The sequence below is a fragment of the Theropithecus gelada genome, chromosome 6, assembly GCF_003255815.1.
Source record: "Theropithecus gelada isolate Dixy chromosome 6, Tgel_1.0, whole genome shotgun sequence".
Lineage (NCBI taxonomy): Eukaryota > Metazoa > Chordata > Mammalia > Primates > Cercopithecidae > Theropithecus > Theropithecus gelada.
The window spans coordinates 52,551,014-52,575,755 of NC_037673.1; the positions used below are offsets into that span (position 1 = coordinate 52,551,014).

General features: G+C 37.6%; 1 protein-coding gene across 6 annotated transcripts in view; it reads right to left on the bottom strand.

Annotated features, from left to right (window-relative positions):
• Positions 1-24,742, bottom strand: part of SLC38A9 (solute carrier family 38 member 9) — an 87,171-nt gene that overhangs the window by 34,575 nt on the left and 27,854 nt on the right. For 5 of the 6 annotated variants that reach the window (XM_025388004.1, XM_025388002.1, XM_025388007.1 and 2 more), the window contains 5 exons: positions 14,363-14,495; positions 11,606-11,727; positions 11,409-11,472; positions 11,080-11,173; positions 6,515-6,685 (listed from right to left, as the gene is read on the bottom strand). In XM_025388004.1, the coding sequence (XP_025243789.1) occupies positions 6,515-6,685; positions 11,080-11,173; positions 11,409-11,472; positions 11,606-11,727; positions 14,363-14,495 (584 nt within the window). The remainder of the gene's footprint in view (positions 1-6,514; positions 6,686-11,079; positions 11,174-11,408; positions 11,473-11,605; positions 11,728-14,362; positions 14,496-24,742) is intronic. The other variant, XM_025388008.1, reaches the window with a different exon arrangement.

Here is a 24,742-nt window from a genome sequence, read left to right on the forward strand (position 1 = left end):
AAAAAAAAAAAAAAAAAAAAAAAAACAGTGTAGTACTCTGGGTTTTTATAATATCTCCAAGGGTTGTTTATGATTTAAGATTGGAATTTATGAATCTTTGCGTAATTTCTTGATGCCAAAGACTTACAACAAGGCTAGTAAAATCTTGACACAAAGTGTACTGAGTTAAATAGCATTCCTCTTACCCCAATTTTATGTCCACTAGAAACCTCAGAATGTGACCTTTTTAAAAATAGAGTCTTTGTAGATATAATCAAGTTAAGATGAGGTCATAATAGATTAGGGTGGGCCCTAAAGCCAGTGAATGATGTCTTTTATTTTATTTTATTTTTATCTTTTTGAGACAGAATCTTGCTGTCACCCAGGCTGGGGTGCAGTCGCATGACTGCAACCTCTATCTCCCAGGTTCAAGAAATTCTCCTGCCTCAGCCTCCCGAGTAGCTGAAATTACAGGCACCTGCCACCACACCCAGCTAATTTTTGTATTTTTAGTAGAGACAGGGTTTCGCCATGTTGGCCAGGCTGGTCTCAAACTCCTGACCTCAGGTGATCCACCTGCCTCGGCCTCCCAGAGTGCTGGGTTACAGGCATGAGCCACCGTACCCAGCCCAATTTATAGGAAGAGGGAAATTTGGACACAGACACACAGAGGGAAGAGGGCCATGTGAAGAAGGAGGGAGAAACTGGAGTGATGCACCTACTTGCCAAGGAATGCCAGAGACCACCAGCAACCAACAAAGGTTAGGAAGAGGCAAGGAAGGATTCTTCCCTAGAGCCTTAGGAGGGACCAGGGCCCTGTTCACCCTTTGATTTCACATCTCTAGTATCCATAGTTATGAAAGAATCCGTGTTGTTGTAAGCATATTAATGGTAATTTGTTACTGCACCCTTGGGAAACTAACACACCAAGGCTCATGGACAGCATGAAAAAAAAAACCACAGGCCAATATTTGTTAGGAAAAGACACAAAAGGTCTAAACAAATGTTAAAAAAAGCAAACTCAATCCAGTCAGGCATTTGAAAAATACATGTCATGACTAAGTTTACCCCACAATACAAGGATGCTTTAAATTTTACAAACTGTATTCATTTAATTCATCATATTGATAAAGGAGAAAATTTAATTAAGATAATCTCTTGATTGTCTCTTAGTATATTTTGATTATCTCAAGAGATGTAGAATAAGTACTTGATAAAATTCAACCACTTTAATAAAAATGCTTAATAAGACAACAGATGGAAGTGTCTTTAAATTATTAAAGGGTACAACTGATATCCCACAACAAACATAATATTGTGAAACATTAGAAAGATTTCCTTATGAACAATATAAGAATATCTGCAGGCACTGCTTCAATGCAACTTCACACTTAAAAAAAAAAACCATCAACATATACATATAGATACACACACGTTTATACGTATCTGTGTACGTATATATAATTACATGTCTATAAATATAAATGTATGTATACATATATGAACTATTAAAAAATAACTGGAAAGGTTTATTTTATTTTTATTTGAGATGGAGTCTCGCTCTTGTTGCCCAGGCTGGAGTGCAGTGGCACGACCATGGCTCACTGCAACCTCCACCTCCCAGGTTCAAGTAATTCTCCTGCCTCAGCCTCCTGAGTAGCAGGGATTACAGGGGCCCACCGCCACGCCTGGGTAATTTTTGTACTTTTAGTAGAGACGGGGTTTCGCTGTGCTGGCCAGGCTGATCTCAAACTCCTGACCTCAGGTGATCTGCCTGCCTTGGCCTCCCAAAGTGCTGAGATTATAGGCGTGAGCCACTAAGCCCAGCCAGAAAGCTTTTTAAATTCACAGATGATATGATTATTTAAATAGGAAATACAAAGTGCATCTACAAAATTTTTATTTTTTATTTCTATTTTTTTTTTGAGACGGAGTCTCACTGTGTCACCCAGGCTGGAGTGCAGTGGCATGATCTCCGCTCACTGCAAGCTCTGCCCCACCGGGTTCGTGCCATTCTCCTGCCTCAGCCTCCCGAGTAGCTGGGACTATAGGCACCAGCCACCAAGCCTGGCTAATTTTTTTTGTATTTTTAGTAGAGACAGGGTTTCACCGTGTTGGCCAGGATGGTCTCGATCTCCTGACCTCGTGATCCACCCACCTCGGCCTCCCAAAGTGCTGGGATTACAGGTGTGAGCCATCATGCCCAGCTACAAAATTTTTAGAATCAGTAAGAGTTCAGTAAGTTTGCTAGATTCAAGATAAACATTCAAGGGGCAGGGCACGGTGGCTCATGACTGTAATCCCAGCACTTTGGGAGGCCAAGGCGGGCAGACTACTTGAACTCAGGAGTTCAAGACCAGCCTGGGCAACATGACGAAACCTGTCTCTACAAAAAATACAAAAATTATCCAGGCATGGTGGTGGTATTTGCCTGTAGTCCCAGCTAGATCGGGAGGCTGAGGTGAGAGGATCACCTGAGCCTGGAGAGGTCAAGGCTACAGTGAGTTGTGATCACACCACTGCACCCCAGAGGCTGGGTGAAAGAGTGGGACCCTGTCTCAAAAAAAAAAAAAAACATTCAAAATGTAATTAGGTTCTTTTATAACAGCAACAAATAATTTGACTGTATAATCAAAAATATATCATTGCTTTCTGGGAAGATGGAAATGTTCTATTTGTTGAAGGAGGTGTGGGTTGTATAGATGTATGTATGTATAATTAAGACTTGTTTATTTCAATGAGTAAATTCTATCTAAAAGAAACACTATATATATACTAATAGTTGAACTAGGTGGGGAGTGGGAGTAGCATGGTTTATGTCTTCTTAATGGATGTGATGTTAGTCTCAAAAGGGACAAAATTCATTCTTAGGGGGTGAAAGAAACTCTTCTTACAGATAAAGCATATATATGTATACAGTTCATAAAGAGATTTACAGTATATCTTTGGTATTAAAATTTCATGGGAGGGGTGATCAGAAAAAAATATCTAAAAGGCTCCTTGAAGGGACAATAATGAAAAAATGGTTGAAAAACACTACTATAGATGATTTTAAAAGGACAGAATGTTGATAACTGTTTAAACTAGGCAAGGAGAAATTATACTATTCTGTTTTTTTTTGTATGTGTTTGAGATTTTTTATATTTTATTATAAAAAATACGCAGTTTTTATACTGCGTATTTGTATACTAAAACTATAGTTACAGAAAAAATGTTAAGATCCCGAGGAAAAAGTCCACAAAAAAGGATATGTAAGATCTTTATCAAAAAAAAATTTGAAAACCTAAATAAACAAACAACTATGCCATGCCAAAGTCATGAATAGGAAGACTCAGTATCTAAATGATATAAATTCTCTCCACATCAATAAATCCAATGCAATGTCAATCAAATTCTAACTCAATATGCAACGATATCAATTACTGTACTGTGTACCAACTGATAAAATCAATGCAATTCCAATCAAATTCTGATTGGAATTTTGTGGAACTTGATAAGTTGATTCTAAAATGTATATGGAAGAGTTGTGAATCATAATGGAGAAAAACAGTAATTTTAAAATAAAAAACTTTTGAATAACATAGAGCTACCATATAAAAAGAGAAGACAAGTCACTAATTAGAAGATATTTGCAACACAATAATGGATAAAAGGTTAGTATTCAAACTTTACAGAGTTCCTATAGGTAAGAAAAGGACCAATAACCTGATAGAAAAATGGGCAAAGGATATGAATAAGCTATTTAATGGTCAATATAATTAAGAAAAGATGATTAATGCCACTCCTTATGAGGAGAAATGCAAATTAAAACCACATCCTGATGGCAAAATTTAAGTCTGATAATACTGAGTGTGAGTGAGGATGTGGAACAAGGGGAACTTTCATAAACTGTTGGCAGGAGTGTTAAGTGGTACAAGCATGATAAAGAACAATTCTGCAATTTCAAGTAAGGTTGAAAATGTGAATATCTTAAGTTCCAGAAATGTGTCTATAAGGTCCATAGCTTGGAGAAACTCCCCGCCATGTACACAAGGAGACAGAAATAAGGATGTTTAATAAAGCCTTGCACAATAAGTGAAAACAAATTAAATGTTTATCAATGAGAACAGATAAAAAAGTTGTATATTCATATTACTAAATACTACAAACAATTAGAATGAACTTTGTGTATTAATAGAGATGATGAAAGACAGAAAGCAAGTTGCAGAAGCATTTGCGTAGATTAAAAACAAGCCACCTGGCGCCGCGGCTCACACCTGTGATCCCAGCACTTTGGGAGGCTGAGGTGGGCGGATCATGACGTCAGGAGATAGAGACCATCCTGGCCAACATGGTGAAACCTTGTCTCTACTAAAAATACAAAAATTAGCTGGGTGTGGTGGTGCACACCTGTGACCTCCGCTACTCGGGAGGCTGAGGCAGGAGAACTGCTTGAACCTGGGAGGTGGAGATTGCAGTGAGCTGAGATCTCACTACTGCACTCCAGCCTGGCAACAGAGTGAGACTCCATCTCAAAAAAACAAAACAAAAAACCCCCAAAAAACAAAACAAAAAACCCCCAAATAGTATATGTTGCTCTTACATTCATGCAGTGAAAGTCCAAAAAGTGCATGGGATTGATAAACACCAAATTAAGAGAAGGAAAATGAGATGGAGAAGGAGTGCATGTGGGGCTTCCACACTATCCATAATATTTTCTTTTTATAGGAATACAGAACTAACTAAGCACAGTGGCTTGTGTCTATAATTTTTTTTTTTTTTTTTGAGATGGAGTCTTGCTCTGTTGCCCAGGCTGGAGTGCAGTGGCACAATCTCAGTCACTGCAACCTCTGCCTCCCAGGTTCAAGAGATTCTCGTGACTCAGGCTCCCAAGTAGCTGGGATCACAGGCATGCGCCACCACACCAAGCTAATTTTTGTATTTTTAGTAGAGACGGGGTTTCACCATGTTAGCCGGGCTGGTCTCAAATTCCTGAGTTCAGGTGATCCACCCGCCTCGTCCTCCCAAAGTGCTGTGATTACAGGCATGAGCCACCACACCTGGCTTATGCCTACAATTCAAGCCACTTAGCAAGCTGAGATGGGAGAATCGCTTGAGGCCAGGAGGTAGAAACTAGCCTAGGCAACATACTGACACTCTGTCTCTACCGAAAAAAAAAAAAAAAAAAAGAGATCTAATAAAAATGACAAATGAGACCCGAAAACTCATTAGTCAGTATACTGGTATTTATATTAGCTTTTGCATTTTTTTGTAGTTTGAAATATTTCATAGTTCTTTAAAAACAATAAAGATGCTTGAGGCCAGGCGTGGTGGCTCATGCCTGTAATCCCAGCACTTTGGGAGGCCGAGGTGGGAGGATTACTTGAGGTCAGGAGTTTGAGACCAGCCTGGCCAACATGGTGAAACCCCATCTCTAAAAATACAAAAATTATCTGAGTATTATCATGGGCGCTTATAATCCCAGCTACTCAGAAGGCCAAAACAGGAGAATCACTTGAACCTGGGAGGTGGAGGTTGCAGTGATCCAAGTTGTGTCACAGCACTCCAGCTTGGGTGACAGAGCAAGACTCCGTCTCAAAAAAACCCCAAAAAAACAATAAAAATGCTTGGCAATAAAAATTAGAAAGTTAATTTTATTCTTTAAAGTTTAAAATAAAACAGAATTTATCTCCCTCATTCAAAGGCTCTTAGGGAAATTAGCTGTTGTGATTATGTTAGGACTTATTTTGAAATTTGGTTTTCACATAAATCCAGATTTTAAATATATGTTTTATTTAAAGCTGCTAAACATACATTAAACTTAGTGAAAACTTTAGTAAAACCTTTATATGGAAAAAGGTTTGGTATCTTATACAATAAACTTCCAGTTCAGTACAGTGGCATGAGCCTGTAACCAGGAGGCTGAGGTGGGGGGATCACTTGAGCCCAGGAGTTTGAGACCAGCCAGGGCAACATAGCAAAGCCCTGTCTCAAAAAAAGAAAAAAAAAAATTTCATTAAGTAAAAAAATGAACTTCCTCTATCCAACCTAAAAAAAATTATAAAAAGTATTTGGACTGATTTCTAAGATTCTCTTCAGAATTTAAGTAGCTGATTTAGGTAAATTATAATTCTGTGATATATAAATATTAATAACATATTTATCACATAAATTCCATTATTCTTTGACTTCCTAATCTTACATCCTAATATGTTGAAAATAAGTGGCTGAAATTTGTTTCCCCTAGAGTCTACATATCAAATTCTTTAGTGAAACAAACTTAAAAGATCTGCTGGATTATAGACATATTTTTATATTAACTAAAGATTTTGGAGGAATATTATTCATTCAAAGATTAATGTTTGGAAATAAGCGTACACTATATTTGAGATCACAACCACAGAAAGCAAACTGAATAAAATATATTTTCCAAAATTATATATGTTACTTCTTATTTTATTTATCCCAAGTCCTAGAATTTAAGGCTAGAACTAACATTACAGTGGTAATTGCATTTGAAAGTACTGTGTTAAAAGCATATGATATAGATACTTACTAAAAATAAACTTTCCAGTATTAAAAAGAAAATTTGACATAAGCACCCAGTAAACTATCATTGCTCCAATGAGAGACACCAAGGAGAAAAGGAGACTCGACCACTGCCCAAAGGAGCCGAAATAATGTCTGCAGACATCTGGATATTCCCAGGTAGTGGTATCCAACGAAGCTAGATAAAGTAAGAGAAAGAATAAAACTAAATGTTGAACATATATTCCATATTCATAATCTGTGTTCCCCAAATAAACTCAAAATATTTGGCGAAATATTATGGGTATTCTATCGCTAGACATTAGAATATATTATGAGATAATAAAATTAAAAAATTATAGAAAAATAAAAAAAGAAATGTAAATAAAATAGTACAGGTAACCTGAGAAACAGATTACAGTATCATAACATTTTATAATTAATAAAAGCAAGTAATAAACTAAGGTTAGACAAATACATCAGTAAGAGCCAGAAAATATTATGTAATATTGGGCATATTCGAACAACAACATTGGGGAAAGTTTCTTGAGTCACACTTTCTACCACATGCCAATATAAATTTCAGAAAACTGAGTCAAACAGACTGGGCGTGATGGCTCATGTCTATAATTCCAGAACGTTCGCAGGCCGAGGTGGGTAGATCACTTGAGGTCAGGAGTTTGAGATCAGCCTGGTCAACATGGTGAAACCCCATATCTACCAAAAAACACAAAAAAATTAGCTGGGCATAGTGGCACGCCTGTAGTCCCAGCTACTCTGGAGGCTGAGGCGTGAGAATCGTTTGACCTGGGAGGCAGAGGTTGCAATGACCTGAGATCATGCCACTGTACTCCAGTCTAGATGACAGAGCAAGACTCCATCTCAAAAAAAAAAAAAAAAAAAAAAAACGAAAGAAAAGAAAAGAAAGAAATTAAATAACAAAAAAGTTAAAAAACATAATGTAGAAATAGAACATGAAAGGTTATCCTCTCCTAGCAACTGAAGAAACAAATTACAATGAAAAAGACAAAGAGGGCTGGGCATGGTGGCTCAGGACTATAATCCCAGCACTTTGAGAGGCTGAGGTGGACAGATTGCTTGAGCCTAGGAGTTGGAGACCAGCCTGAGCAACATGGCAAAATCCCATATTTACAAAAATACAAAAATTAGCTAGGTGTGGTGGCGTGCACCTGTAGTCCCAGCTACTCAGGAGGCTGAGGTGGGAGGATCCCTTGAGACCAGGAGGTTGAGGCTGCAGTGAACCATGATCCCACCACTGCACCAAAAAGAAAGTAATTTAAAAGAATACAGAAAGTATATATAAAATATTTTTAGAAGAGTATTCTTGAGAATAGCAAAAACAAGCAATGACTTTAACATACGACATAGGGCAATGATTAAACAAATACAATAGAGCTGCCATGCGCAACTGTATACAATCATTAAGAGACACAAATGGTGATTGTAGAAACATAACATGTACTAAAAAATAGGTAATAAAGTAGAAGACAACTAAAATACAATATGATTAACTTTAAAAAGCATGTATTTAGAGATTCCTATCATTTAGGATATACATTTACATAAGAAAACAAAAAACTAAAACCATTTGCTTTTCCATGATAGGGTTATTATATTAACAATATAAACTTTGTGTTTTACATTTCAATGTTCAAGAAAGAATATAGATAAGTATAACCTATGAAAGAGTATATTAATTGTCATCAAAGGATAATTGTACAGTCTTTTTTCCTCTATGATCCCATGCTTTGAACTACTTTGAAATAATTGTCATGGTTGATGAATACGGAAAAACTGAAGTTCTGCCATCTTTGAAGCAAAATATGGCAGCTAGTACATGGCAGAAAGCAGTGATAAGCCTGAAAAGTTGGGGACATTAGAATATAATTCACATCTAGATAAAGAATGTGAGGACAATATCACTATAAAGAATAACTGTTTTGGCTGGGTGCAGTGGCTCATGCCTGTAAGCACTTTGGGAGGCCGAGGCAGGTGGATCAACTTGAGGTCAGAAGTTTGAGACCAGCCTGGCCAACATGGCGAAACACCATCTCTACAAAAAATACAAAAATTGCTGGGCACGGTGGCTCATGCCTGTAATCCCAGCACTTTGGGAGGCCGAGGCGGGTGGATCACGAGGTCAGGAGATCGAGACCATGGTGAAACCCCATCTCTACTAAAAATACAAAAAATTAGTCAGGCCCGGTGGCAGGAACCTGTAGTCCCAGCTACTTGGGAGGCTTAGGCAGGAGAATGGCGTGAACCCAGGAGGCGTAGCTTGCAGTGAGCCGTAGCTTGCAGATCCTGCCACTGCACTCCAGCCTGGGTGACAGAATGAGACTGTGTTTCAAAAAAAAAAAAGAAAAAGAAAAAGAAAAAAAAATACAAAAATTAGCCAGGCATGGTGGTGGGCACCAGTAGTCCCAGCTACAGGGGAGGCTGAGGCATGAGAATTGCTTGAATCTGGGAGGAGGAGGTTGCAGTGAGCTGAGTGACTCTTAGCATTTCTAATAAAATTATCTTTTGACTGATAATATAATTCTAAGTCTTTTCTAGTTTTTATATTTAGGGTTTTTTTTTTGGTTTTTTTTTTTTGCTGCATTTGACAATATCTCCAAAAAAACTGATTAATTTTGAACATTTCTATGTTTTCTTGACTTCAATGAAAACTGCTTTAGCATTTCATAATTTTAGAATGGTGCTGGTACTTGTCTGGGAATAAATAGACTTTGTTATTTTTAAGTAGTGCTTTTCACTTAGAGTTTTAATCAGAAACACGCGCTGAATTCTATTAAGTACCTTTTTGATAGCTATTGAAGCAATTATCAATTTTCCTTTAATTTGTTAATGTAGTGAATTATGTTGGATTTCTTAATAATGAAACATTCTTGCATTACTGGAATAAACCTTATCTTAGACACAGGATATTCTTTTGATATGCTGTGGATTCTATATGATAATGTTTTACAAATAAATTTTACATCTATATATTATTTTCTTTATTTTTGGTCATGTCAGGCTTTGTGTTATGGGTGTGTGGACTTTGTAAACTGAATTGGTGGAAGATTTTTATTTTGTTTTATTTTATTTTATTTTGAGACAAAGTCTCACTCCATCACCCAGGCTGAAGTACAGTGGCACAATCTTGGCTCACTGCAACCTCCACTTCCTGGGTTCAAGCAATTCTTGGGCCTCAGCCTCTCTTCTTTTTAAATGGTGTGGAATAATTTAATAACATGGGAGTTAACAGTTATACAGCCAATAATCCCAGCATTTTGGGAGGCTGAGGTGAGCAGATCACTTGAACCCAGTAGTTCGAGACCAACCTGAGCAAGATGGTGAAACCCTGTCTCTATGAAAAACACAAAAAATTAACCGGGCATGATGGCATGCACCTGTAGTCCCAGCTACCCAGGAGGCTGAGGTGGGAGAATCACCTGTGCCCGGGAGGTCCGGGCAGCAGTGAGCTGTGACAGCACTGCTGCATTCCAGCCTGGGTGACAGAGTGAGACCCTGTCTCAGAAAGAAAAAAAAAGAAAAGAAAGAAAAGAAAAGAAAAGAAAAAAGTTATAGAGAGAACTCTCTGGGGGCTCTGTCCCAATTTTAAATTAGATGCTGAATTAGATAAGATATGAACTTACTGTATATGTTTAAAGAAGTCTTCCAAGTTTAGCCACAATTTGCCTTAGAAACCAGAGGCTAAAATTATCTCCTTTTACCATTTAGAAACCAGAATGAATCCTCTCTCAAGACTTTTTTATTCTTTTTTTTTTTTTTTTTTTTAAGATGGAGTATTGCTACAGTGCCAAGGCTGGCCTCAAACTCCTGGACTAAAGTGATCTTCCCACCTATGCCTCCTGAGTTGCTGGGACTACAGGCACACACCACCAGGTCTGGCTTCTGAAGACTTTTAAACAAATACTCGCCCAGTGACTAACACTAGATCTGGTTAACATAAAGAAGAAAGCTGCTTAGTAGGCACAGAAAAAAACTGGAGGCAAAGTCTGGTCTGTTGATTCATACTTGCTAAGATTTAATGAAATAATGCATGTTTGTTTAGGTCCTAGACTACTTTAAAACAACCTAAAAATATATTTCCCTGATCCAGAATATGTAGATATGAGTAGAGGTAAGGTGTTCACACAACTTCAAATATTCATTACTAGAGAGTTGCTTACATTTTCATATTTAGGAAATTCTAACATTTAGATCTTTTGGTATCAATAGGTAAAAACAAGTCACCATTAACTGACAGAAAGCATAGAATTCTCAATTTAGTTCTAGCAAAGACATTATTTTATAAATATGAGTTTTTAAATGATTCTTATGAAGAAACTAGCACCACAGTGAATGCTCTCTGCAAGTAACTCCCAGCTTCTCTGAATTTCAAAGGCAGCCACTAATATATTATTAACAAATTCAATTTAGCTGAAAGCAATGAATTACAGAAGTAAATCTTTAGGTACAAAGTAGACAGTTGACGCACATGTGGCATATACACACTAGTGACCTGCCTCAAAGGGAAATGCTTATTAATACCCATAATCTATTGTCACTGTGTCAAATTCTTACATATCATAGTCCGTGATTTCACTACTCGGTAGCAGCAATAAAGTGTTAAAAGGCCCATCAGTATGATGACACACATTCCAGTAGTAAATCCAGCCTGTTTAAAAATAAAAGTATAAAACAGCATACATCATCACGTAAGCACAAATTCATATGCAATTATTTTACCCTAAACAATCATGGTAAAAACTTGACAACTCATGAAAAACTAAATATAACCATCTATTTTCTTTCATGAATTTTATGTCGATTCATTAAAACCTCTGTTATAAAACTTGCAATATAAAGAGAAAATCATTTAGGCAAAAAGTGTGCTGAAAAATTAGTATTACCTGTTTTATGCCCCAAGGAATGCTTAGTATAGATGTTCCCATCATGGTATTCCAAATCATAAAACTGAAAACACAGAGTAATAGCAGTAAAAAAAATGGAGTTTGACTCTTCAAACATTTTAATTGAGACAAAAAATAACCAGTAATTTTCATTCACATATAGTTTAAGTCATGCTCCAAAAAGCCATTTCACTCACATGGTTACTAAACTGGTGTTTTTACCGTATCCTTCAGTGTAACTTTGAAGTTTATAAGCAGAGCCCAATGGGCTATACACATAGCACTCTTCCGGACCTGGAACTACATGGTCTGGGGCAATCTGGTAAAAAGGAAACATAGAGAAATGTCAGAACCAGGAAATGCAAAATGGGATATTTTCTACACATCACATCACCTGACTCTAGACACCTTTTTTTTTTGTTTTTTTGAATGGAGTCTTGCTCTGTCGCCCAGGTTGGAGTGCAGTGATGCAATCTTGGCTCACTGCAAGTGCCGCCTCCCAGGTTCACGCCATTCTCCTGCCTTGGCCTCCCGAGTAGCTGGGACTATAGGCGCCCGCCACCACGCCTGGCTAATTTTTTGTATTTTTTTTAGAGATGGGGTTTCACAGTGTTAGCCAGGATGGTCTCGATCTCCTGACCTCATGACCCACCTGCCTTAGCCTCCCAAAGTGCTGGGATTATAGGCGTGAGCCACCATGCCTGGCCCTCTAGACACATTTTAACTATCATAAACAAGTACTATGCATCCCTGATTAGTGAATTAAAAAGTTCTTTTTCAAATATGGAAAATCTAACTAAAAAAGCAAGAGTTTAAAAATCCAAAATAATTTTGGGATTTTCAGAAAACGAGTGTGGATGCAAGTACTATGCATCCCTGATTAGTGAATTAAAAAATTCTTTTTCAAATATAGAAAATCTAACTAAAAAAGCAAGAGTTTAAAAATCCAAAATAATTTGGGATTTTCAGAAAACGAGTGTGGATGTGTACACACATTCATTAAGAATGGCTATATCATTGTTAATTTTATATCACTGTTTACATACTTTGACTTGCTGGACTCATCTCAGCGTCAGTTAACAAACGGCATTCAACTTTGGTGCACATGCTGACTCTATCTCCAGGCAAACAATATACATTCAAGTATAAACGTGCTCAGCTGAGATCTCAGGGGTTTGTTTCCAAGAGCAGAGCCTCTAGAAGGTCTCAACTAGACCCAGAGATACTGGATTACCTCTACTTCTCCAAGGGCTTAAGTAATTCCATTATGCAACTAAGACTTTACCACAACTACTAATGTCAAGGCCTAAGGGGAAAAAGCCAAAAAAAAATTGAGAAAAAAATTACCCTACCTAGAACATTTTGGAAATCCCTATTTTGGCCATGCAAGAGGAAATCTTAATATTTATTTCACATAGCTATTGTTTAGGCTTAAATGAGATAGCTACATTCCAGTGATGCCCAATCACTGGTCCTTATTATATGTTAATGAATGTTGGTTCTCTTTTTATTAATAATACTAACTTTAAAATCCTATTTTCTCCCAGAATGTTCTCATTTTCAGTTAAACTTGCAAGTTTCTGAATATCCCATATGTGGTAGTTTTTATAAACTACCAAATTATTTACATATTTTTTATCCTAAAATAGTAATAGAGATTTTTAGAAGATCAACGGTCAACAAACTCTGGCTCACAGGCCAAATCTGGCTTCAACCTGATTATTATATAGCCTCTTTCCTGAGAATGGTTTTTATAATTTTATAAATTTTTAATTTATAATTTTGATGATCATAAAATGAAGAATATCATGTGACAGTATGTGACCTCAAAGTCTAAGACATTTAGTATCTGGCCCTTTGACTCTTGGTTTTGATCAATAAAAGAATAATGCTAAATAAGAAACTACTATATTTATGTATGTACATATTTCAGTTTCCCTTTTTTTTTTTTTTTAAGAGATGGAGTCACATGGCTGGGCACAGAGGCTCACGCCTGTAATCCCAGCACTTTGGGAGGCCGAGGTGGGTGGGTCACAAGGTCAGGAGTTCAAGACCAGCCTGGCCAACATGGTGAAACCCGTCTCTACTCAAAAGACAAAAATTAGCCAGGCGTGATGGCACACACCTGTAATTCCAGCTACTCGGGAGGCTGAGGCAGGAGAATGGCTTGAACCCAGGAGGCAGAGGTTGTGGTGAGCCAAGATCGCACCACTGCACTCCAACCTGGGTGATAGAGCAACACACCATCTAAAAGAGAGATGGGTCACACTCTCTTGCTCAGGAGACTGCAGTGGCACAATCACAGCTCACTGCATCCTCAAGGGATCCATCCTGGGCTCAAGGGATCCTCCTGTCTTAGCCTCCCAAGTAGCTGGAACTATAGGTGCGAGCCATCACACTTGGCTAATTAAAAAAATTTTTTTTTGTAGAGACAGGGTTTCACCATCTTCTCCAGGCTGGTCTTGAACTCCTGGGCCCAAGTGATCCTCTTGCCTTGGCCTCCCAAAATGCTGAGATTACAGGCATGAGTTACTGTGTTCAGCCAGTTTCCCATTCTTGTAGAAAATTTCTAAAAAACTATTTCCCTTGTAGCTTCAAAGTTAAAAATTGACCACACTAAGCAGAACCTGTTATTATTTGCTATTAGTCAATGGCCTAACCTGCCATTTCAAAAGTAATTTATCCTCCTCAGAGATTTGGGGCATGAGGATCAGGGGAATTTTCCAAAAAAATCTCCAGGTTGTTGTCAACACAGAAAGATTGTGTCAAATTTAGGTAAGAATGAACTGGCCTGACATGTAGGAAGTGTATTAATTACTGTCTTTGACTTTGCATGATGCTGTCCTTGAAATACAGTCAGAAAAAAGTTCAATCACTGGGAGGTGCCCTGGCTTATATTGTTCACTGTTCATTTCAACTGAATTTTAGACTATTAGTAATGTTTTGTCTCTTACCAGTGCCTTGTCTGCAGGAGTGGTGAGCCGGCTGTAGTAATGAATTCTCTTGTTCATGGCGGAGGCATGGTCACTAACCCTCTGAATGACATGATTCACATTCACGATGTTTGTGGGCTCTATATAGAAAGGCCTACAGAAGGGAATATACACTTGACAAAAAGTGTTCAGCCAAAAATTCTGGAAGTCAGCCTTTGAAGAAAATAACTTCTTGTCCTACATTAGTAATGGGATGCACAAAGGCAAGGCATTGACTTCTCACTTTTGGTGCAAAAAGAAAATGTCACAAAAGAAGTATTATCCTATCCACAGAATAAAGCTTTTGTCTCATAACACTTTTACTTTAAGCACACTTTTTTAATCTTCAGGAATTTAGCATCAGAGAAGACAAAACAGAAAGAACTCAAAACAGTTATTAAAAAGAAATATAGCAGCTATCAGTTTCCAACAATGAAACTTAAGACAGCTTTGAATAGTCTCTCAAAAAAGCTTTTGGCACTAAATCAGAGAAATTATGGACTAAAATGTCCCTCTCCTGAAGAGTCTCTACTCCTTCCTTATGGGCCAAAGCTATTTCGTATGATAAACAGAATTCTTATTCCTTGGTTCATGTATTAAGGATTAGTGACCTCAACTATCAGATCCCTTATGAAACTTATCCAAATCACTATAAAATGGAACATCAGGACAATGGAGATATTTTGCCTCATTCTACTTTTTGTGGATTTTAGTAACATACCCTCTTATTTATATATATGCTTCCTTTCCACGACTGCATCCTAATCAACTGCAGATTTTGGTGTTCAATCATCCTTTTCAGTCACCAACCTCTTCGGTTTCTTTCTGAAACTCCCTCATTTTCTTCTGAAGTTTCCAGTAATATACTATCCAAAATGAAAAGACCAGGCAGAGTTTTATGAAAAGACTGTATCTTTTCATAAAAGATTCTTAGACTGCTGATTCTTAGACTCCTTGAAGTCATAAGTGACACTGTGCCCCAAATTGTACATAATTTGCCATTTCAGGCACAGATCCAAATAAAGAAGAAAAAAAATCCAGATTTATCATTGGTTCCACATAACTACTTTATACTTACAGTTCTGAAAGAAACTTAACATGTAGTAATATATGGTAATCATTTCTGGAGATACTGTTAACCTAATTTTTTTTTTTTTTTTGAGACAGAGTCTCACTCTGTCGCCCAGGCTGGAGTGCAGTGGCACGATCTCAGCTCACTGCAACCTCCACCTCCTGGGTTCAAGCAATTTTCTGGCCTCAGCCTCCAGAGTAGCTGGGACTACTCTGGTAGTACTCAGGTTTCAGACCAGCTAGGCAGCTCCTCCGTTCTGTCCAGAAGCTACTGAATTATAGGTCTTTGTTCGTTTGTTTTGATAATGTTGTACAAATACATGTACTCAGGTGTGCACCACCATGCCTGACTAATTTTTGTATTTTTGGTAGAGACGGTATTTCACCATGTTGGCCAGGCTGGTCTCCAATTCCTGACCTCAGGTGATCTGCCTGCCTTCGCCTCCCAAAGTGTTGGGATTACAGGCATGAGCCACCACACCCAGCCATTAATCTAATCTTGTGGGAAGTACTTGAAAAACCAAGTGACTGAACATTTAATTTCTGCTATTTTTCTTATTAATTCTGTGATATTTCAGAAACGGTAGCAGAGGTGTTAAACTTAGTTTTATCTCTCTAGTTAGCATACAGAATCTTTGAATCTTTTATTATTTGTTCTTTACCACACTACCTAAATATGCTGGGTACTATATAGGTCAATTCAATGAATATGTAAATAGAGCACTTATAGAGCAAATATGTGAATATAGGGATCAATATGACGTATCATATATACTAGTGCTGTGGTTTGAATATGTCCCCCAAAGTTTGTGTGTTGGAAGAAAATCCCTAATGCAACAGTTCCAACAGTGGAACCTTTAAGTGGTGATTAGGTCATGCGGGCTCTGAGTTCACAAACAGATTAATGACATTATCTTGGGAGCAGGTTAGTATCATAGGAGTGGGTTCCTGGTAAAAGAATGAGTTCAGTTCCCTTCCTTCCCCCTACTCTCTCTCACGGTCTCTTTGGCCCTTCCACAATGTGGTGATAAGCATGAAGTCCCTCCCTACATGTGGGCCCTTTGACCTTGGACTTCCCAGTCTCCAGAACTATAAGAAATAAATCTCTGTTCTTTTAAAATTACCCAGTCTCAGGTATTCTGTTACAGCAGTATAAAATGAACTAAGACACTAAGCATATTATTGTTAGTGACTTAAGTGGTGTCAATATATTTCAAAGGGATATAATAAAAATGAATGGGTCAGAAGCTGAAAACGCAATCCCTACTTGTAAATTTGGTAGTCTGCTGTAACTACCAATTATCCCAAAGCATTATGATGTCCAATATAATTTGTATCTCTACTACGACACTCAGTGGTACTAAAAAGCAACATAAAAATATTTATATCTGGCAGATGGCTTAATTATACCTGGGGTCACACTCTATAGTGCATTCTTTTTGCTTCGCAAGAATGATGCCCTACAAAATTCAGTGATAGCTTTAATACCAACATAATGCAAAGACTGAAGCTAGTCATGGATTACCAAAAGAGACTGATAAGTATCATACTGATAGAAAGAGATGTAGGTGTTCTATTGCTAGCCTTTTACTTTAAAAATTCAATGGTATTAGTTCCAACCACTAAGTTGGTTTGAGGCCTGCTTGCTGAAAAGCAGTCAGGAAGTGCTAAATATCTTGGCTCCTGGTTTCTCACAGAAGTGTTAACTGCACCAGTTTAGTTGGCTTGACTACTCTGAGGGCAGAATGACTCTGAAAGTTTTTCTTTTCCAACAGTTTTCATCGAGATGCTGAGTGCCTATTCAAACAAATATTCTGGAATCTTTTCAAAACAGTCTCTTCAAAAAATATACAACTCAGCATATTTAACTGAATTATTAGAAACATATGCTTAAAGCTTCATTTGAGAAGAAAAAATATAAACTATATTTTTAAATTGAACTTTAGTTGGATCTGAAAACACTTTTAAAATTAAACAATACTATACAGAGAATATTCAGAATAAGACTTTTGAAACTTGGGCTTTCTTTTTTTGATCATAGTTCACATGACTGCTCCCTATCAATATTACTTCTCATTTGAAATGTAGTTCAGCTGTGCCACACTGAAAATAAAGAAGTCATATTTATCTTACCTTATACATATTTATGGTCATGCCACAGAAAAAATGCTTTCAATATTAAGCAAAATTTACAAAATATTTTAAAATGTGAGTCAAACCTCATATTTTCATTTAATACACATATAAACAGAGAAACCTTATTTCTACCTAATACCTTTTCTAGATTCCACTCCTTAAATTCCTTAAAAATTTTTGGCTTATACATCTGTCTCCACCCTCCTACTGACCAGTTATGCTTCTCTGAAATTTAACAACAATGTCATCACTCTTAAGAAGGTCTGTACCCCAAATGAAGTACAAAACCAGGTGCAACTGAATTCAGTATTTACGGATATACAGACAACAAAACTATTATAAACCATAGGGAAATTATTATACAAAGTCAAGATAGTGGCCATCCCTAGGGAGGATGGGGGATGTGTTTGGTGAAGGACACATGGAGAACTGCGTTTTTACGTTATGTTGCTTGGATGGGTGTTGGCTTTATTATTCTTTCTTTCTTTCTTTTTTGAGAGAGCGTTTTACTCTATCGCCTAGGCCAGAGGTCTAGGCCATGGTTTACTGTAGCCTCAACCATCTGGGCTCAAGCAAGTTTCCTGCCTCAGCCTCAGCCTCCCAAGTAGCTCGGACCACAGGCGCACACCACCATGCCTGGCTAATTTAAAAAATTTTTAAAATAGAGGCAGGGTCTCGCCATATTGCCCAGGCTGGTCTCAAACTTCTAGCACAAGCAATCCTCCTGTCTTGGCCTCCCAAAGTGTTGGGATTACAGGCATGAGTCACTGTACCTGGCCTATAAATACTTCTTAAATTGTACATATATGAGGCACTTCTTTGTACATGTGATATATCAAAAATAAACTTTTAAAAATAGATTTTAAGTGGACACATCCTTTCAAAATTTAGTAGAGAGGTTGAGAGAGACTAAAAAATCTTTTGTATCATACAGAAATTTATCGGTTATGTTGTGGCAAACTTAAACAAGCTACCTATTTTTCTTCTACAAGAAACAACTACTCCGAATTTGATGACTTTTTCTATGATGACACATAGTTGTCAATAGTATGCTACATAGGTACACAGCGGATATTAAAAACAACCCCCTCCCACATACTTAATTTATCTCCCTTCAAGATAAAGATAGTATTTTAATTACCTGAGAAAGTAGTTGCTTTAAAAAAAGAACATTCTTTGTATAATAATAAATGTTTAGAAATGTTTCCATTGTTAGATGGTTTTATTGCTGAACATGTCTGTCACCAATAAAAACTCCTATCTGCAATTTCATACACATGGATTCAAAATTTTCTAAGATTTAAAAACTTCCAAATGAAGAATTTAAATGGTCTTTGAACCTGTCATTAAACATGACAGAAAAATCAAAGTAATAATTATAATTCTAGAGCAAATTGCACTACCAGTATCTTGGCATTTACTCCATGTATTAATACATGCAAGTATTAATACTAATATTTTAATTGAAAAGTGTGCAGAAGTTTAACAATGTTTAGAAATCAGTGAAATTAAATACTCAACATATTTCAAATGTGGAAATTTACAAACATTATAAAGTATCAAATAAAACAATATATAAAAACATAAACATTAAAAAATAAAAACATAAACATTAAACAGTTAGGATTCTAACATAAAGTATTCAATATGACTGTATGCAATGCTTCTTTACCCTTTGTAAACTTCCACCCAGTGTGCCTTTCAAAATGACACCTCTCAAGTAATCATTCCAGAAAGACTTCAGGACCTTCCTAAAGTGTTTAGTACTCTTCCAATGGAGATTTCAGACCAGCTAGGCAGCTCCTCCACTCTGTCCAGAAGCTGCTGAATTATAGGTTTTGCTTGTTTGTTTTGAGATAGGGTCTCATTGTGTCACCCAGGCTGGAGTACAGGGGTGCGCTGATAGCTTGCAGCAGCAATAGGAGGCTCAACTGATCCTACTGCCTCTGCCTCCCGAAATGCTGGAATTACAGGTGTGAGTCAACATGCCTGGCCAAGAATTGTTCCATCTGTCAACTCTTCTCCTTCCCCCAACAGAGACTTGCCACCTTCTGAGGGGTCCCTCTAAATCAATACTTTTTTTTTTCGTGTGTGTGTGTGTGTGTGTGTGTGTATTGTGTTGGGAGGGAGGGTAGTGGCTGGAACAACTGAGTGGTAAAGTAGAGCTAGAAGGGTGTCAGAAACGAAGGGGAAGGCAGAAAAGTAGAAAAGAAGAGCTTAGGGGACAGGCTAGAGAGAAAAACTCAGACTAGACAGAAACCCACAAAAGGTGAACGAGGTTACTGGTTTTTTTTCTTTTTTAGACAGAATCTTGCTCTGTCTTGCCCAGGATGGAGAGCAGTGGCACAATCTCGGCTCACTGCAGCCTCCACCTCCCGGGTTTAAGCAATTCTCCTGTCTCAGTCTCCCGAGTAGCTGGGACTACAGGCATATGCCACCACACCCAGCTAATTTTGTATTTTTAGTAGAGACAAAGTTTCACTATGTTGGCCAAGCTGGTCTCAAGCTCCTGACCTCAAGTGTGCCACCCGCCTTGGCCTCCCAAAGTGCTGGGATTATAGGCGTGAGCCACCGTGCCCAGCCAATTACTGGTTGTTTCTAAATTAACAGTATTAAACCAATGAAAACACTAGTATTTTCAGCTTAAAAATAGCATGGAATACTAAATATACAAACTAGTACTGCAATCACTAAATGTAAGAATTGAATATTATGGAGGATGAAAATTCATCATGCAAATTTCAACAAAAAACATCACATGTAATTGTTGGATGAGACTGAAATGAACTTTGGTTTTTCCTTTTTTTTTTGAGACAGGGTCTTGCTCTGTCACCCAGGTTGGAGTGCAGTGGCGGTGTGGTCATTGGCTATTACCTTGAACTTCTGGGCTCAAGTGATCCTCTTGCCTCAGCCTCCCAAGTAGCAAGTAGCTGGGACTACAGGCATGTGCCACCATGCCTGATTAAGTTTTTTTTTTTATTTTTTGTAGAGATGAAGTCTTGCTATATTGCCCAGGTTGATCTTAACTCCTGGCCTCAAGTAATCCTCCTACCCTAGCCTCCCAAAATGTTGAGATTACAGGCATGAGCCACTGTGCCTGGCCTGGAATAAACTTTGAATCAGTTTAAATTACTGTGTGACAAAGTATTAAATAATAAAGACAATGTTAAAGTGAAAACAAAAAATTGTCTATACTGCCAATAAATCAAATTCCAAGTTAATTTTATCAAGATTGATTATATCTTTCTAATAATTAAAAATTTGTTTTATAGAGTATATAATATGTAACTATAGAAGTACATGTACATAATTTGCAAATGAATATGTGCATGCACACACACATATGCAGTCTCATTTTTTTAGGATTGTTATTTTTTTTAACCAAGTGGCAGAGTGAAAAAGCTTTTGAAAAAAGCAGATGTTAATAAACACTTGGTTGAAGATTATGAGTTCTCTGTTTTAGAATTCCAAACTGTTACTTAGTTGAAAGTAAACAACTTCATCAACAACATATAGACAAAGAACTTGACCTGAAAATTACTTCTCAGGCCCATATATTTTATTATAGATTCTGCTGAAAATAAATTTCAAAATTCTTTTCAATGCAATTTATGTTTTTTTTTTTTTTAATTTTTTTGAGACGGGAGTCTCGCTCTGTCGCCCAGGCTGGAGTGCAGTGGCCGGATCTCAGCTCACTGCAAGCTCCGCCTCCCGGGTTCACGCCATTCTCCTGCCTCAGCCTCCCGAGTAGCTGGGACTACAGGCGCCCGCCACCTCGCCCGGCTAGTTTTTTGTATTTTTTAGTAGAGACAGGGTTTCACCATGTTAGCCAAGATGGTTTCGATCTCCTGACCTCGTGATCCGCCCGTCTCGGCCTCCCAAAGTGCTGGGATTACAGGCTTGAGCCACCGCGCCCAGCCAACATTTTTTTTTTTTTTTTTTTTTTGAGATGGAGTCTCGCTCCGTCGCCCAGGCTGGAGTGCAGTGGCGCGATCTCGGCTCACTGCAAGCTCCGCCTCCCGGGTTCATGCCATTCTCCTGCCTCAGTCTCTCGCGTGGCTGGGACTACAGGCGCCCGCCACTGCGCCCGGCTAATTTTTTGTATTTTTTAGTAGAGATGGGGTTTCACTGTGTTAGCCAGGATGGTTTCGATCTCCTGACCTCATGATCTACCTGTCTCAGTCTCCCGAAGTGCTGGGATTACAGGCGTGAGCCACCATCCCCGGCCTGCAATTTATGTTCTTAAATTTTGGTTTTAAAAAACTCCAATAATTTTTTAAAATTCTACTGTGCTAAGAATCTCTTATTTTTATGTCTACAAAATGATCGGTAAAAGAAATGCAAGTTTTGAGTTTTTTTTTTTTTTTTTTTTTTTTTTAAATAGCAGCAACACTGGAATGAGGCGTAAAGAATTATATAAACAACAGAAACATTTAACCAAGTTAAGATGCTTCCATTTTTCTCTATCTTGATGTAAACAATAATACCACCACCACCACCACAACCACTCCATTCCATCTTCTATCTAGAAAGAGCAGTTCCAAATGGGAAATGGTGAGTGACATTCCACAAAGGAAAATTAGGAATGTGGAAAAAATTCCCAAGTGAGAAAGTTTTCCAAGCAGCTTCTCCTTTTATCCACTTTATTAGGATGTCAAAATAACTCACAAATTGTCTCAATCTACTTAAGTGCAATAAGTTAAGAGTATTATTAACTTAATATTTTGAAATAAAGAGCATGTCTTAATTATAAATAAAGAGTAACTGCAATGCCATGCCAGTTATTACTCTCCTTATACAAACCCACCAGAACAATTTCTGGAAAATTAGTAAAATTTTTAGTTTCATAACCCAATTCCCCACGGGAGAAATAAAAGTGGGGAATAAGAAAAATGCTAGGTTAGCATTTTAACTAAAATTTCCTATCCTTAAAAACTAGAAAGACAATGAAAGAAGGCAAAGGTTTCACTATATATATATATAGAGAGAGAGAGAGAGAGAGACATCTTAGTTTTAAAACTGTACATGGATGTGATTCAAACAAAACACGTCTACTCTTTAAACAGATCATCAAAGAAAAACAGACTCTTTCTTGTTCCTTTCCCATATCTTAATGCTATAGGTTTGAATGTGTTCCCTCCAAAATTCAGGCATTGCCAATGTGATGATGTTCAGAGGTGGGGCCTTTAGGAGGTGATTAGGCTGGGAGGATTCCTCCCTAGTTAAGGCCCTTACAAAAGAGGCTTAGCATAGCATTTGGCTAGCTTATTCTTCAGCTCTTCTGCCATGGATGACACAGCAACAAGGCCTGTGTCAGATCAAATGCCAGTGCCTTGATCTCAGACTTCTCAGCCTCCAGAATTGTGAGAAATAAATTTCTGTTCTTTATAAATTACCCAGTCTCAAGTATTCCTTACAGCAGCACCAAATGGACTAAGGCACTTAAGGAAAGGATTCTATGCATCAAGCCTTAGAAATCCTCATCATGGCTCTCAAGAAAGGTAAACAGACAAAGAGAAATTCTGCTTTACCACTGGAAAGACACTATCAACAAATGGTTTACACAAACTGGTCATTCAAAAGATGATGGCTGTATTTTCAATCCAGATGGCAAGTATTGTAGTAGCCTGATCAGAATCTATTGCTAGTCACATTCTGCAGATCAATCCCAGAATAACAGAACAGATAAAGGCAAGAGCTCAAAGTGAAACCTGCCCTGCCAACTGGCTCCTATCAACTAATTTTTATCTATAGGAAAGTTTTACAACTAAATATGAGATATTTTAGGAAAAAAAGAAAAAAGTAGTGCTAGAAAGTATATGCTGAAATAAGAACTTTCACACATTGCTAGTAGAAGCATAAGTTGGCACAATCTTTCTAGAAAGCAATTTGCTATATGTATTATGAACCTTAATTGTGTTCATACCCTTCGTTATAATAGTTATAACTTTGAGATTCTATTAGAAAGAAATCAAAATATGATATAAAATTATGTAGAAAGTTGCTAATCACAGCATTTAATTAAAAATGTAAATATCTTAATATTAAAACACTTAAATTATGTATATTTAAATTTAAGATGATATTTAGAAAGAATTCCTAATATGGAAGAGTGCTTGTAAAACAAATTTCTTCTTCGGCATTTCAGTGAGTCTTAAGGACAATTTTTACCATACAACTTTTTACTGCTGTTTGAAAGCCAGTACTTTCCCCTATCATTCTTAGCTTCAATCTCCAGCCCTATGGTTTATGGCAGTTAAAATCTTTGGATGACCTTGCCAAAGGACTGCAGGTTTGCTTCAGTGTTTAGGAGAGGCTAGGGACTGTTTTGCTGTTTTGTTGTCCAAAGAGCCATATTGATCAGAACATTTTTATTAGAGTTGTGTGGGTAGACTGAAATTAAGGTGCCTGACCTTTTTATTAACTTCCCCAGAAACAAGGCAAGAGGTATCCCTATGGGTGTCACAGCAGTACGAAGTACAAGTCCCTATGGTTGCTGACATTAGAGTCCTTCTGTGCAGACCAGGGGTTGGTACACTATGGCCTGATAAAAAAAATCCAAGCCCATGTCCTGTTTTCATAAATGTCCTGTTTTCGTAAATAAAATTTTTACTGGAACACAGGCAGGCCCATGCATTTATGTTTCGACTATGGCTACTTCCACTCCACAGTGGCAAAGTTGAGTCCATATGCCTACAAAGCCTAAAGTATTTACTAATGTGTCCTTTATAGAAAAAAATTTGCCAACTCTTGTCCTAGACCATCTTAAGGCCCCCTTAAGGACACAGATCTGGAAGAGAGCCTTCTACTCTCCTCCTTGACGGGCAAAGGAGATGACTGAGGGAGGAACCTACATGCCCTTAACAGATCCATGCCAGGGAGCATCTGAATAGGTTTTTCCTTTAGTAATATTTATAACCAGATGTCCCTAGGTCTCATTCAGCTTAATCCCTTGCAAAATCTACCTCTCACATTTAAAAACAAAAGCCAAACCAACAAACCTCAGCCAAAACAACTACAATAAATGTTCTTGCACAGAGCAGCACCTGCACAGAAACCTTCCCAAGGCACCTGGTCATCAATATTACATATGGCCTCATTCCACTCCTGGTACAACCAGAACCTATAACACAGTCACTCACAGGAGTATGATCC